The 12905-nt window shown below is 39.0% G+C and overlaps 4 protein-coding genes across 4 annotated transcripts; 2 read left to right on the top strand and 2 right to left on the bottom strand.

The window, feature by feature from the left end:
• Positions 1–1112: 1112 nt before the first annotated feature.
• AK88_01328 (uncharacterized protein) lies at positions 1113–6740 on the top strand (the record flags this gene model as incomplete). The annotated part of the gene is made up of 1 exon (XM_012478964.1): positions 1113–6740. The coding sequence occupies one exon, from the start codon at positions 1113–1115 to the stop codon at positions 6738–6740; it is 5628 nt and encodes a 1875-aa protein (XP_012334387.1).
• A 260-nt stretch (positions 6741–7000) lies between these two features.
• AK88_01327 (uncharacterized protein) lies at positions 7001–8803 on the bottom strand (the record flags this gene model as incomplete). The annotated part of the gene is made up of 8 exons (XM_012478963.1): positions 7001–7074; positions 7211–7400; positions 7502–7563; positions 7722–7769; positions 7924–8084; positions 8313–8415; positions 8531–8598; positions 8709–8803. 8 exons carry the CDS (start codon positions 8801–8803, stop codon positions 7001–7003), a joined length of 801 nt encoding a protein of 266 aa, XP_012334386.1.
• A 795-nt stretch (positions 8804–9598) lies between these two features.
• Positions 9599–10661, top strand: AK88_01326 (uncharacterized protein; the record flags this gene model as incomplete). Its single annotated transcript, XM_012478962.1, has 4 exons — positions 9599–9635; positions 9869–9949; positions 10270–10507; positions 10643–10661. The coding sequence occupies 4 exons, from the start codon at positions 9599–9601 to the stop codon at positions 10659–10661; spliced, it is 375 nt and encodes a 124-aa protein (XP_012334385.1).
• A 562-nt stretch (positions 10662–11223) lies between these two features.
• On the bottom strand, positions 11224–12792 carry AK88_01325 (uncharacterized protein; the record flags this gene model as incomplete). The annotated part of the gene is made up of 1 exon (XM_012478961.1): positions 11224–12792. The coding sequence occupies one exon, from the start codon at positions 12790–12792 to the stop codon at positions 11224–11226; it is 1569 nt and encodes a 522-aa protein (XP_012334384.1).
• Between the last annotated feature and the right edge of the window lie 113 nt (positions 12793–12905).

Below are 12905 nucleotides of genomic sequence, written 5' to 3'. Positions count from 1 at the left end.
TTTATTTTTTTTTTTTTTTTTGAGGATTAAATTTGGCTGTTCACTTGGCTTAATATCATCATAACAGCAGCGACTTTAGCAGTATGGTGTACATTTATTTTTTTTTTCTTTTTCACGTTTTATCATTATAATGTAATAAATGGTATATATGTTTGATTTCCTTTTTTTGAATCCCCTTCTTTTCTGTGTTTTATTCCATTTTATTATTTTATTCATTTTATGCAACTTTATTCGTTTTTGTGCCCTTTTTTAGTTTAAGTTTTTTTTTTTTTTTTAAATTTTTAATTTTTCGCGTCATCTCTACATAGTGAGAATTGTTTCGTTTTCGTGAAATTTCACGGATTGATTAATAAATAAATGTATTAGAGGATAACTCCTCATTTTATGTTAGAATATATTCTTTTTTTTTTTTTTTTTTTTTCCCGATTGGAAAACCTGCGTCCTTCGTTTGGCCGTCCCATTTCTGTCCCAGTGAATTACCTGTGTGCACAAATGTGTACAGGGAAATGCAGATATGTGAGAGCGCACGTGCACACATACATATGCATACGTGGCAGGCATGTGTGTGGGAATAGGTGCCTACGCGTCGCTCAATTCTTCCCTCCCCTTTTTGTTGCACCTCTGGCTTCCAGTTGAGTGATCTCCCTTTTTTTTTTGTGTGGCAGGATCTACTTAGCAGCAAAAGTTTGTCAATTTGTTTACCGTTTGTTTGCCCCTTTGATTTGCTTTCTTATTTGCCCCATTTTTTTTTGTTTCCCCGAAGCTGCCACCGCTGCTGCACAACGTCACCTCGATATTTAGTCCGACCCGTTTACACCACAGCGATGGCCCGTCTTGTTGCATTGTTATTTTATTTTTCATTTTTTTTTTGAGTACTTAACAATTTTGCCCCTGGCATAATTTTTAGTAATTTTATGCCAGTTTTTGTTTTTTTTTTTGGAGAAGTGTTCACAAAGGAATTAAAAAGGGAGGAGGCACAGCTGCACCAGCATATGCGCAGACGTGTTGTAGAGGCGACTGCGTGAATTGTGCATATGATGAGTACTTCCCCCTGGATGTGCATATGGTAATGTGTCCCGTTCGCATGGCTTCACTTGACCCACGCAAACGAAATGGTATTTAAATTTAAGAAGAAAAAGAAGGAAGAAAGCTCGGACAAGTTAAGCAGGCTGTCACAAAACAATGAAGGAGGAAATGCCAATGAGGAGGGAGAAAAAAAAGATCAAAAAAGTAACTCCTGGTACAAGAAAATTATAGACAATGCAATTATAACCAAGAGCAAGCATGATGATAAAGAGCAAGAGGAGGAGAAGCAGGAGGAAAGTGAAGCAAATGGTAATAGAGCCATGGAAAGAAGTAAAGATTATGAATTGGAAGAACAGCTGAAGGAAACCCTCAGATCAATCACGTCCTTGTCCACCAAAATTGTAAATTACGAAACGAAAATTGAGGACTTGGAGAAAGAATTAAAAATGGAAAAAGATAAACAAGTCGATAAGGTGTATGAAAAGGAGTTGAAGGAGAAGGAGAATTTTATTAAAGAAAAAATTGGCATGCTAAATGAGAAGGAAAATTTACTGATCGAGAAAGAGCTCGATATAAATATGAGAGAAGAAAAAATTAATGACAGGGAAATGTTCATTTCGAAAAAGGAAGACAAATTGAATAACATCCAGGAGGAGTATTTGGAAAAAAATAAAGAAAAAGAAAAACTCCATTTTGAAATTGCAGACATAAAAATTTCCTTAGAAAAATTAAAATATGAAGTTAAAGACAAAAAGGAGTGTTTAGAAAATGTGAGCAATAAAGTAATTTCAAAAGAAAATGCATTGAGGGAGCTGAAAGAATTTATAAGAGAAAAAAATGAAATGATTGAATCTCTTAACGCGAAGATAACTGAGAAGGAGAAAATATATGAACAGTTAGGGAAGGATGTGGAAGAAAAAAGAAAGGTAATTGAATTGCTAGATATGAAGGCAAATGAAAAGGAAAAATATTTTGAAGAAAGAATTAAAGAATTAGAAAAAGAACAAAATGTACTTGTTCAAAAATTAAATGATGTGAAAGTGAGAGAAAAAGAAGTGGAGACCAGGGAAAATAATTTCCTTCACATGGAAGGCGAGCTGAATGATCTTCGTAGTAGCTTCTCAAAGAATGATTGTCAGCTGAAGATTTACAAAATAGAAATAAAAGATTTGAGCAGTGCTCTTGTAGAGAAGGAGAGGGAAATATTAGACTTAAAAAATACGTACGATGGAGAAATTAGCTTGTTAAAGGATCAGATAAAGGAAATGGAAAAAGAAATCGCCAAATGTAGTTCCTCCAATGATGACGCGGATGCACAAGATAAACCATCCAGCCAAGTTGAAAATGGAGGAAAGGTGAACAAGGAAGAAGAATGTGGAGAGAACAACCTCACCGATTTGCTCAAAATTAAAGAAAGAGAGCTACACGAAATGCAAGAAAAATATGCAAAGGAAATAGACACACTAAATAGTCAACTGAATGAAAAAAGGAAAGAATTTGTGGAGATAAAAAATAACTATATGAACGAAATAAATAATGTGAATAATGAAATTGAGGAGAGTGAAAGTAAAATGGCAGAAATGAAAAGTGGTTATGAAATGGAGATAAACAAACTGCGAGTCGAAATGAATGCAGTACATGAGGAGAAGTACCTCTTGAGTAACGAAAAACAAACACTCAATGGAGAGATAAACAAGCTAAATGAAGAGAAGGAATTTTTGGCCAGCGAGAAGGAAGGGCTAAATAACAAAGTAAACACCTTGAACAGCGAAATTGCAACTTTAAATATTGAGAAACATGGACTCAGTTGTGAAATAAACACACTGAACGATCTCATTCACACCCTGAAAAAGGAAATAAGCTCATCAGATAATATGATTAACAAACTGAAAGAGCAAATGAACGCCATCAACGAAGAAAAGGAAGGAAAGGAAAAACTCATCACAGAGATTGAAAATAATTACAAAAATGAAATAAACGTCTTGAAGGAAAAATTAAAAGATACAGACAATCAAATGAACATAAGTATGAGAGAAGAGCTGGACCACATAAAAAGCGTCCTTGGTCAAAAGGAAAAGGAATATAAACAAATGAAGGAAGACTACAATAAAAAGATAAAACAGTATGATGAAGAGTTGCAATTGAAGCAGAAATGTTTTGAAAATGAATTAAATGACATACGGGTCAAATCGCATGAAAAGGAACAAGTTTTAATTTTAAAAAATGATGAATTGAAGGAGTCCAAGTTGAAGACAGAGGAAAAGTACCTCAAATTGTATGATGATAAAATGAACCTCCTCAGGAATATCTGCTCCAAAGTGAGGGTCCCATACAGCGATGAAGTTCGGGTTGATGAGCTGCTCGAAAGGGTGGGCGACTACATAAGTGAGATGAGTGAACGAGCCGGTGCAGTGGACACCACGGGTCAAAATGAGGAGCAGCATAAAAATCGACAGCCGATTGGGGAGGAGGAGAATAGTGAAAATGTTATGAGCGCCCAACAGGTGGATAACGCTAATAACCCCGCTGATCAGGCAGACCTACAGGCGCTACAGAAAGAATTAGAAAGTGTGCAAGAAGAGCACAGAGAAGAGGTTGCCAAAATGAAGAGCGATTTGGCGATGAAGGAAAAAACGATCGAAGAGTCCAACAACACAATCGCCGAGTTGACCGGCAGGATAAACAGCCTGAATGATACCATTTCGTTTTATAAGGTAAACAATTCCGAGGAGAAAATTAATTCCTACGTGGACGAAATTAACAGCTTGAATTTAACGCTTAGCGCGCTCAAGACTAAGAATGAACAGGAGCAGTTGGAGAAGCAAAATGAAATTACGAGACTGTCGGAAGAGCTCAGCGAGTATAAACGCCGTGCCGAGGAGCAATACAGAAACAGGATTAGTGAGAACGTGGGAAGCGAGTTGAAGAGAGGAGACGAAAGAGGTGACTCCGACAAGGAACAAATCTCCGAGTCGGATGTAGAAGGAGGGGGTAATTTAAAATCCTTTTTACAATTTCCCCTTCGAAAAATAAAAGGAAAAAAAAGAAAAGTCTCCAAAACTGAGAAGGAAATACAAACAGAGCTCAGAATAAACGAGACAGAGAATGAGCAGAGGGATAAAAATGAAAAGGCATCTGGACCAGATAACCAGGAGGAGGTGGACAAATACAAAAACGAGCTGAAGGAAATGGAGAAAATTATTGAAGACTTGAATCACAAAATATACTCCCTCACGAACGAGGTCATGGATTTGAAAAATGTGAAGAACGAGCTGGATGAGCGCAACAACAACTTGGCGAAGGTGGGTGAAGAGGCGGAAAGGCAAAGGGAGAAGTTAGAAACGCTGAGCGCCACACTGGGGGGCGCAAATGAAGAGATCGCGAAGCTGAACTTGGAGTTGGAGAGGTTGAAGAAGGAAGAGGCAGAATCGAGGGAGACGGCCAAGAAGTGGGAAGGGGATGCGGAGATGTGGAAAGAGGACGTAGAGAAGTGGAAGGAGGACGCAGAGAAGTGGAAGGAGGACGCTGCGAAATGGAAAGCAGATGCAGACATGTTCAAAGCAAACGCAGAGATGTGCAAAGCGGACGCAGAGAAGTGGAAGGAGGACGCTGCGAAATGGAAAGCAGATGCAGACATGTTCAAAGCAAACGCAGAGATGTGCAAAGCGGACGCAGAGATGAGCAAGGCGAACGCCGAGACCTGGAGGAAAGAAGCGGAGGAACTGAAAAGCAGCGCGGATCAATTGAACGCAGAATTATACTCAAAGGAAAATAATTACATGTTGAAGTTGAACGAAAATATAGGAGTTATACAACAATTGAAGGACTCCATTGTGGTACATGAAAAGGACAGGGAAAATTACGTTAGCGAGATAAAAGACTTGAGAAACCAATTTGAAGCGTTAACATTGAAGCATGATACGTTGAGTAAAGATTACGATGCGTTAAGTGGGTCGTATAAAGAGTTGGAGTCGAAGAAGAGTAGCCCTCCCAGTGGTGATGACCATAGCCCTGATGGAGAGAATAAATTAAGCATCCCAAAGGAGAATGGTGAAGTGGACCAAGCAGAGGAGGAGGCGAAGGATAACCCAGATGTTCCCAAGGGGGACGACTCCACATTGGTAGTGATCGAGTACATAAACGAAATTGCGCATCTGAAGGAAGAAATAAACAGACTAACCCTACTGTATAGCACCGAACTGAACGAAAAAAACAGCTCTGACATAAGGATCAAGGAGTTGCTGAACCAGTTGAAGGAACTGGAAGTGAGGGATAAAGAAAATGAGGAAAAGATTGCTGCACTAACTAAAATGAATGAGAAGAGTAAAGTGAAAAATGAAAAAGTGAAATCGGGAAAATGGTTATCTAGGAAGCAGCGCGCATCGAATGAACAGACAAGTGTCGCAGAGGAGGAAAAGAAGAAGGATGTGTTTCCCTCGGATGTGAAAGAGGAAAAGAATCTGGCTTCAGACCATATGCACATATTGGAAGAAGGCAAGTACCGCGTGATGGGAATAATTGATGAAAGTAACTCCGAGGGAGGAGTTCAAATAATTGGGTCCTACTTGTACACCAAGAATGTGGAAAATTTACACGCAATAAATGGGGTACAAAAGGAAGATGCACAGGTGGTTCAGAAAAACGTAATCACAGTTGTGTGTCTAATTCTAAGCGAAATGTTAAGCCTCCTATTTTTAAATGATCAATTTGTTAAAAACTTTGAACAGATAAATAAAAATATGTGGAAGCTTATCTACATGCCTGAAGAGATTAAAGCTTTACTTTTGAAATATTTTTGCTTTATGAATAAGTTAAGGAATTATGCAAAAAAAGTACAAGGCAAATTGGACAGCCAGAGGGACGACGATAACCAAAGGTATGATGATTCGTGGTTCCTTTTTCAAAACTATTTGGAGTCGTCAAGTAGTTTGAAGAGAGACATGCTGTACTTCATATTGGAAGAAAAGGAAAATGAACTAGCAGAGCTGGGTGAGCATTATGATGGTGGAGTGAGAAAGGGAGGAGGGGGAGTAATAAGTGGAGGAAAAATCTCAGATATACTAAATTTTTCAAAGGACGAAATGAGATTAAAGACCATAGCACAATTAAGGAGAGACTTAAATTTTGAAAAAAAATCCAAAATTTTGCTAAGTAGGGATTATCAGCTGTTACTTTATAAGTACCAGGAATGCTTGAGGAAATTAAAGAGAGTAAAAAATATGCTAAGGCAGTTAAATTTGAATGACTCTTCAAATAGGGGCAATTTTGCCTTAAACAAAGAACTGGACAAATATTCTGATATGAGTAATGAAAAATGTTTTCACTTAGAAGGGGAGGATGACGGTTCGCATGGAAATAATAAAAAATGTATGCTCTATGATGATATGACAAAATTGGAGAGTCGAGAAAATGTTTTAATTAATGACATAATTAATTTGAGGAAGGCGCAAAGGGCAGCGAGAAATAATTTGCCCAATTGGGGTCGTAGCAACGTGGTGGGCAGGTGTCAGCAAGACGCATCTCATGCGCTAAGGCCAATGGTAGGTAGAGTCGACATAAGCAGCCACAATAACTTCACACACACGAAGAGGTTGAGTAATGCGCCAAAAATTAGTGCCCACTTGGATGACATGAAAAAAATGAAAAATATTTTTAACGAATTGGTTGAAAGTAGAGGAGACATAACGTTTGTGCACAGGAGTCCCCTGTGCTGAATGTGACAAATCGAGGGGAACTTCCCCAACCCCCCGCCGGCGAATTCTTTGTTTTGCACTTAAATATACTACCATGGGAATATTCACCTGGCGGGGTAAATTTTGTAGACCAGTTTGGGCCAACCCCATTGGGGCACACACATATATGTCCATATCAACGCGTATACATGCTGCTATGTGCGCGGAATTACTACGCGACACCGCTCGTTGTGACGTCTGTTTGGCACACGCAAACCTGGCAAGTGTACTCACTTGCGCTCTTATGAATTTTTTTTTAAAAAGTCCTCCACGATTTTTTTGTAAAACAACACATCCTGCACGTTTTTTATGAACCCTGCGGGGAAAAAATAAAATAAATGAGCAAAAAAAATCACATGACCCTGTCCCATTCTGCATACCACACGTGTGCACATTTTCCCACAAGTATGCAAACGCGCCGGCGTAGTCGTCCCATGGAGGTTCGTCCTCACCTTTATTATAAAACTGCTTGTTTACGGGAGTACCGCCCTTCAAACTGACGTACTTTGTCTTCTCATTCCTCGTGATGTTCACACAAAAGTTGAAATAAATTTCATGCGAAAAAAGGAGCGCTAAAATGGAGGCGCTAAGCAGGGATACCACAAACAAGGAGAAGGTGGGGCTGCATTTGGAAAATAGGTACTGCAAAGGGGGGGGAAGGAATAAGTGTGACATGTAGGGGAGGCGCGATTTGTCTGGCTGGCTGTCTATTCGTTTGCCCGTTTGTGTTTTTATTTGCTCACCCGAGCGATCGTTACGCAGGAATTCGGCATCTCCTCGTTGCTGTCCTTGTGTATAAACGTGGCTGCGAGGGGGAAGAAAAAAAAAGGGGGCTCGTGTCCCCGCGTGTAAGCATGTACGTGTGTGTACGTGAACAAAGGGTCACGGTTAAACGTGTGGCACACATCCATCCTATGAGGTGTCATCCAACTCGTGGCCCCCTTTCCTTTCTCATTTTGGTACCTTTCAGAAGGTTTTCATATTTGATAATATTATAAAGGCAGCGAAAAGCTACAGAGGAAAAAAAAAAAAAAAAAAAAAAAAAAAAAAAAAAAATGAATGAATGAATGAAACGAGTACAGACACACTTGGAAAGGGTTTAAGAAGTGGCACAGTGGTGCATGCCAATGGGAGCCCCTCTTCTCCTCTCCCTTTGTTGATTTACTTATGTAGAAGGAATGAAAGGCAATTGTGGCATTTGTACAAATGAAAGCAAGGTAATAAATACTATTATATCCTCCGATACAATTGTTTAACAGAAAGCAGTGGTGGTCGTAGCGAGATATACATGACAAGCAATATTTACAATGTTTACTTCTAGCAGGTCTGAGAAAAGGAACGAATTTTTTTTCATATGCATAATTCTCTTTGCGCACTTTTTATGTTCTACGTCGAGCTGGTGCTTGTGTCTTTCTAGCGCGCATTATTGTTATCTACGTAGGGTGCGTAGGTGTAAAAGCTTTTTGAAGAACGGATCCCCCAACTAACTCACTAATGTTTCACATTAGCATAATCTCCTTTGCCTTTAAGTGCATTAGCCCTCCCCCATCTTACTTTAACATCTGACAAGTGCTGCATTTGTTGTTTTGGTGAAAAATGACTTCGTCGTAGGGGTAAAATTTCAGGTGCTTATCCAAAGAGGTATGGGATATTCTGCCTGCATATTTTAGGGTGCATTTTTTTTTGTGTGTGCAGTAAAGTGAGAGGGGGGTGGGTGGGTGAAGAGTGACTATATGGGCATAATCCAAATTGTCGGAAATGGAGAAAATTACCAGGGTCGCTTAGGGAGCATACAAGAAAGGATAATGCACCACTTACAAAAAGTAGAATGGAAAAAATTCTGCAGTTAGAGGGGGTGGTGGGTGATGTAAAAGTGTGCATGCATTGCTGCGGCTGCGTATTCCATATGCAATAGACGCCAACCGGACTTAAGTAGTAAAAGAAATGAACCTGTTGTAGCCCGCGGGACAGTACTGCTCTAAGATAACATATGCTAGGGGGAGGCGAAAAGGAGAATTGATCAAATAGGGTTTCAAAATAGCCATTCGGTGGGGTCACAAATGTAATGCATTTTTACGTACATTCCATATGGATTATGAGATAACCACTCAGGAGGTAGAAAAGGTACAGGGCCTACAATTCGTATGTTTTAAAAATATAAAAAGGGGGGGGAAGGTGACAGGGGAAATATTAAATTATGCTTCGAAATTACGAAAGAGTGGGAATGCTTCTTTTCTGAGTCATGTTTTTTTAACTTGAAAAAGGCGACAAAAGGTGTGAAAAATCCATTCAGCGCGTCCTTTTATGAATTGATTCATGTTTTTCTATATGTGTGCTTTCAGACGACATGAACATGAGTAGAGTTGTCCATGCCGGTTTGGGGAGAACGCGGAGGGGCATGAGAAGAAAACGTGTACTCTGTAAGCATGTGTATACATGCTCCTTGGAGCTAGCCGTTGCATGGATTATTTAAAACTGGGAAAAATAAAAAAACAGGAAGCGAAAGGGTAGGGGAATAAATTGTGCTAGTGCATATTCTCCAGGTTTTACCAAATTTATGTTTTCTGCTAAATCTTGACTGTCCCTTTATGTGAATAATTTTTTCTTTTCGCGTTTTCCTAAGCAGATCTGTATGTAACTCGAGCAAGAGTAAATATTTACATATACAATTTTTCGCGAGTGCCTTTACATGTTTCGCTGTTCAGAAATACGTGTGTGAGAAAGCGGCGTGTAAAAAAGGGACGTTTTTTTTTTTTTTTTTTTTTTGCCAAGTCTGGAGATGCAAAAGGGATCGAAGATGGAGCGAACACTTCTCTGTGAAGACTTTTCCTTTTTTCAAGATGGAGAACAAGTTGTCTCGTTTATTTCCGACTGAGCGTAATGTTTAAAATGAGGGAGAGTCGCATTCGTTTGCGATGTCCCTTTATGAGTGTTGCACTGAGTGGTGATTAATTTTGTCCTTCTCCCTATCCCATCGCTTCCTTTTTTTTGTGACTATTTCTTTTCTTGGCGCAGCGTCAGGTTCAAGTGTGTGGAAGTGATGTAAATTTTTTTTTTTACACAATATGACGTACATTTTAATGAGTTTTTTTTTTTTTTTTTCCCCATAGCAACAGGCTCCTTAGTAAAAATAAAAAACATTGCCCTGTTCGAAGGAGAATTGGAGATACAAAATTTCCTTGGACACATGGGTAAGTTATTGCTAAGGATGCTCAACCATGAATGCTTTATTTTGCTCTTTAAACATGTGGAGGGCTTCCTTCAAGGGCAATCCCCACTTTTCTCATTTCGCATTTTAATGTCTGTGGCTCCCTTGCGCATTAGACAATCAGATGAGAGTTTTGTTTTTAGCGCTCTTGCGTCAGACCTTTCGTGTACACCGTTTTTTTGGCCGTGCTACCCAGTTTCGGAACGGGTTCCACAGGCGGACATAAACCGTGAATTACTGTGTGCGATACATATGTAGGGACACTCGCGAAATTTTCTTTTCATGTATACACCCCCCCTTCAGTTGACGTCTGCCTCATGCGCGTGGACCGCACGAAGAACGAGGCGTATGCGTTGGTGCACTCGAATGAAGAAGCTTCCCACCTCTTGCGGCTGTACAAAGTTATTCTAAGAAATATGATCTTTTTGTATTCAAGAGCGAAAGATGTAGAGACCGAAATAGACATTGAAATTTTTGACAAAGACCAGGAAAGATCATTTTGGCGCGACGCAAAGAGGAATAACCTGCATTTTAACATCTGGTGGGAGAAAAAAAAAAAAAACAAAACGGCGCATTTTTGCCTAACAGTATAAATACACACCAACTTGGTATGTTTAATTTATTATTTCATTTTATTTTATATATATGTATATATTTTTCTCCTTCTCGCTTATAGTTGCAATGCGCACAAGTGACCGCGCCTAAGTAGGGTGTTACACGTCGAGGAAGAAAAAGGGAACAAATAAGGAAATACACAAAAACGAATAAAACGGGCAAACGAAATAGGCACTGGGAGGAAAGGCAATTAAATTATGATGGGTCAGCCGCAAGCGGGTCAACTCCACACACGGGATGGACTGCGCCCGTTCGAATTAAATTGAGAGAAAGAAAAAACAAAACAAATCCCCATTGGTAAAAGGAGGACACCAAAAAATGGAGAACGCGAAGAAGTCATCGGCAAGGAGGACGACGAAGAACACGAGAAGATGGCGCAAAAAAAAAAAAACAAAATTCGAACAGCGGAAGACACTCGAATGGGCACTTGCGTAACTTAAGCGCATATCTGCTCTGAAAAAACGTGTCTCAATTGGACTTCCCCCCCATGCAACTGGTTTGGTCCATCGGATGCCAACTATGGAACCAACTTGGAGGTGCTTCTTCCGCGTGTTGCATTTGATTTGTCTTTTTTTTTGACTGCTGTAGTCGTACATGGCGCCGCACAGGGCGCAGCATAGGGCACCCCCCAGGGAACACCTCTCACTTGGCACTGCGCGAGAGTATGTTTAGGATTAAGTTAATTAGGGCTTCCCTACTTTGGTTGATGTCCTCTTTTTGCCAAGTGGCCTTTTCGTAATTTTTGTCCGTCCTGCAGTAGGAGATTATGGAGATCAAAATATCTGCTGCCCTCTTGATGTGCAGCAAAGAACAGAGTTCGTTTTTTTTAAGACTATTTGTGCTATGGATATAAAATAAGATGTTGCTAATGTCGGTATCTGAGAGTGTCTTTTTATTTATTAAGGAGAGTACAGTATCGGGGTTGTAGTTATAGCTAAAAAGAAACGGTGCCGTTTTTATGCTATTGTTCAAATCGTTCAAAATAGGTTTATTAGTTTTTTTGTCAGGCTTGTAATCCAAATAATCATCATATAACTGAAATGCCATTCCTATATGGAGTCCCAATTTAAAACACAGCTCAATGATCTTGTCATTTTTAAAAGAAAGTATTGCTATACAAGCAAACAAATGAGAAAAAAGAGAAGCAGTCTTGTGATATGTTTTAATAAAATAAGTTTTTAATGCATCTTCAATATTATTAAACTTAAGATTGGTTTGTAGTAATTCCCCTTTTATTAAGCTTTCCACCACGTATGAAAATCTTCTGCATATTTGTGGACACCCAATACTTGCAAAAACAGAACTAGCACGCGCCAGCAAGAAATCTCCAGACAGTATAGATATTTTATTTCCATACTTTTTATGTAATGCAACAGCTCCCCTTCTGTGATTTGAGCCATCAATTACATCATCATGTAGGAGAGATCCCATGTGAATAATTTCTGACGCGGCAATAATTCTACACTGATTTTCTCCAATTTTTTTTTCAGAAATATTATTACTTGCATAATTTACAATGGCTAGTTTTTTCTTGGCAATAATATTATTTGCCGAATTTGCAATTTTCACACATTTGGAATAATTCCTGTGAATGTTTCGAAATTTAAAATTCTTTTTTGAAGACACATTATCCACATAACATAATATGTTCTTCAACAGAATGCTTAAAATGACTCGAAATTTTTTCCCCTGATACAGATATATATATGTTATAAATTCGTCCAGATTGTTGTAGTCCGTTTTTATAATGTTATAAACATGTTCATCGATATTTTTTATTTTATTTTCACAAAGTACATATGGATCTATTCCACTTTTTATGTTCTTAAAATAATTGTGCAAAGATGTTAACTCTTTCTCTACCTGTTCGTCTTCATACTCTAACACATTCATACATAGTAAAATTTCTTTATACATATTTTCTGGGTATTTTGTTTGGCTACTTCCGGATGTGTCAAGGGTTATTTCGTTAATGTTTGATGATATTTTATTTTTTATGTAGTTCCCCGTTAATTTTACGGCAGACGTTTTTAATTCTTCCACGAACTGGTTTGAACCTTTTCCTTTGTCCCAAACGAAGCCGTTCCTTTTCCATGGACGGACATCTTTAAGTGGGTCATCATTCTTGTCCGTTAGTAGCGAGTTGAGGCATTTTCTTTTACAGTAGTTCAGAAACTCCCTAATGTTTTTTTTCCTGCTCAGGAGGATCATCCTTCCGAGCGAGGGAGCGTGTCACACGTCGACAAAAAGGGGGAGTCAAGCCAGGTTTACAAGAGTTTAAGGACGCACACATGTGTGGTGTGAGCGATTGTACGCACATGCAT

The sequence above is a fragment of the Plasmodium fragile genome (genome assembly GCF_000956335.1).
Source record: "Plasmodium fragile strain nilgiri unplaced genomic scaffold supercont1.11, whole genome shotgun sequence".
Classification (NCBI taxonomy): Eukaryota; Apicomplexa; class Aconoidasida; order Haemosporida; family Plasmodiidae; genus Plasmodium; species Plasmodium fragile.
This window is presented reverse-complemented; position numbering and strand designations above follow the sequence as displayed.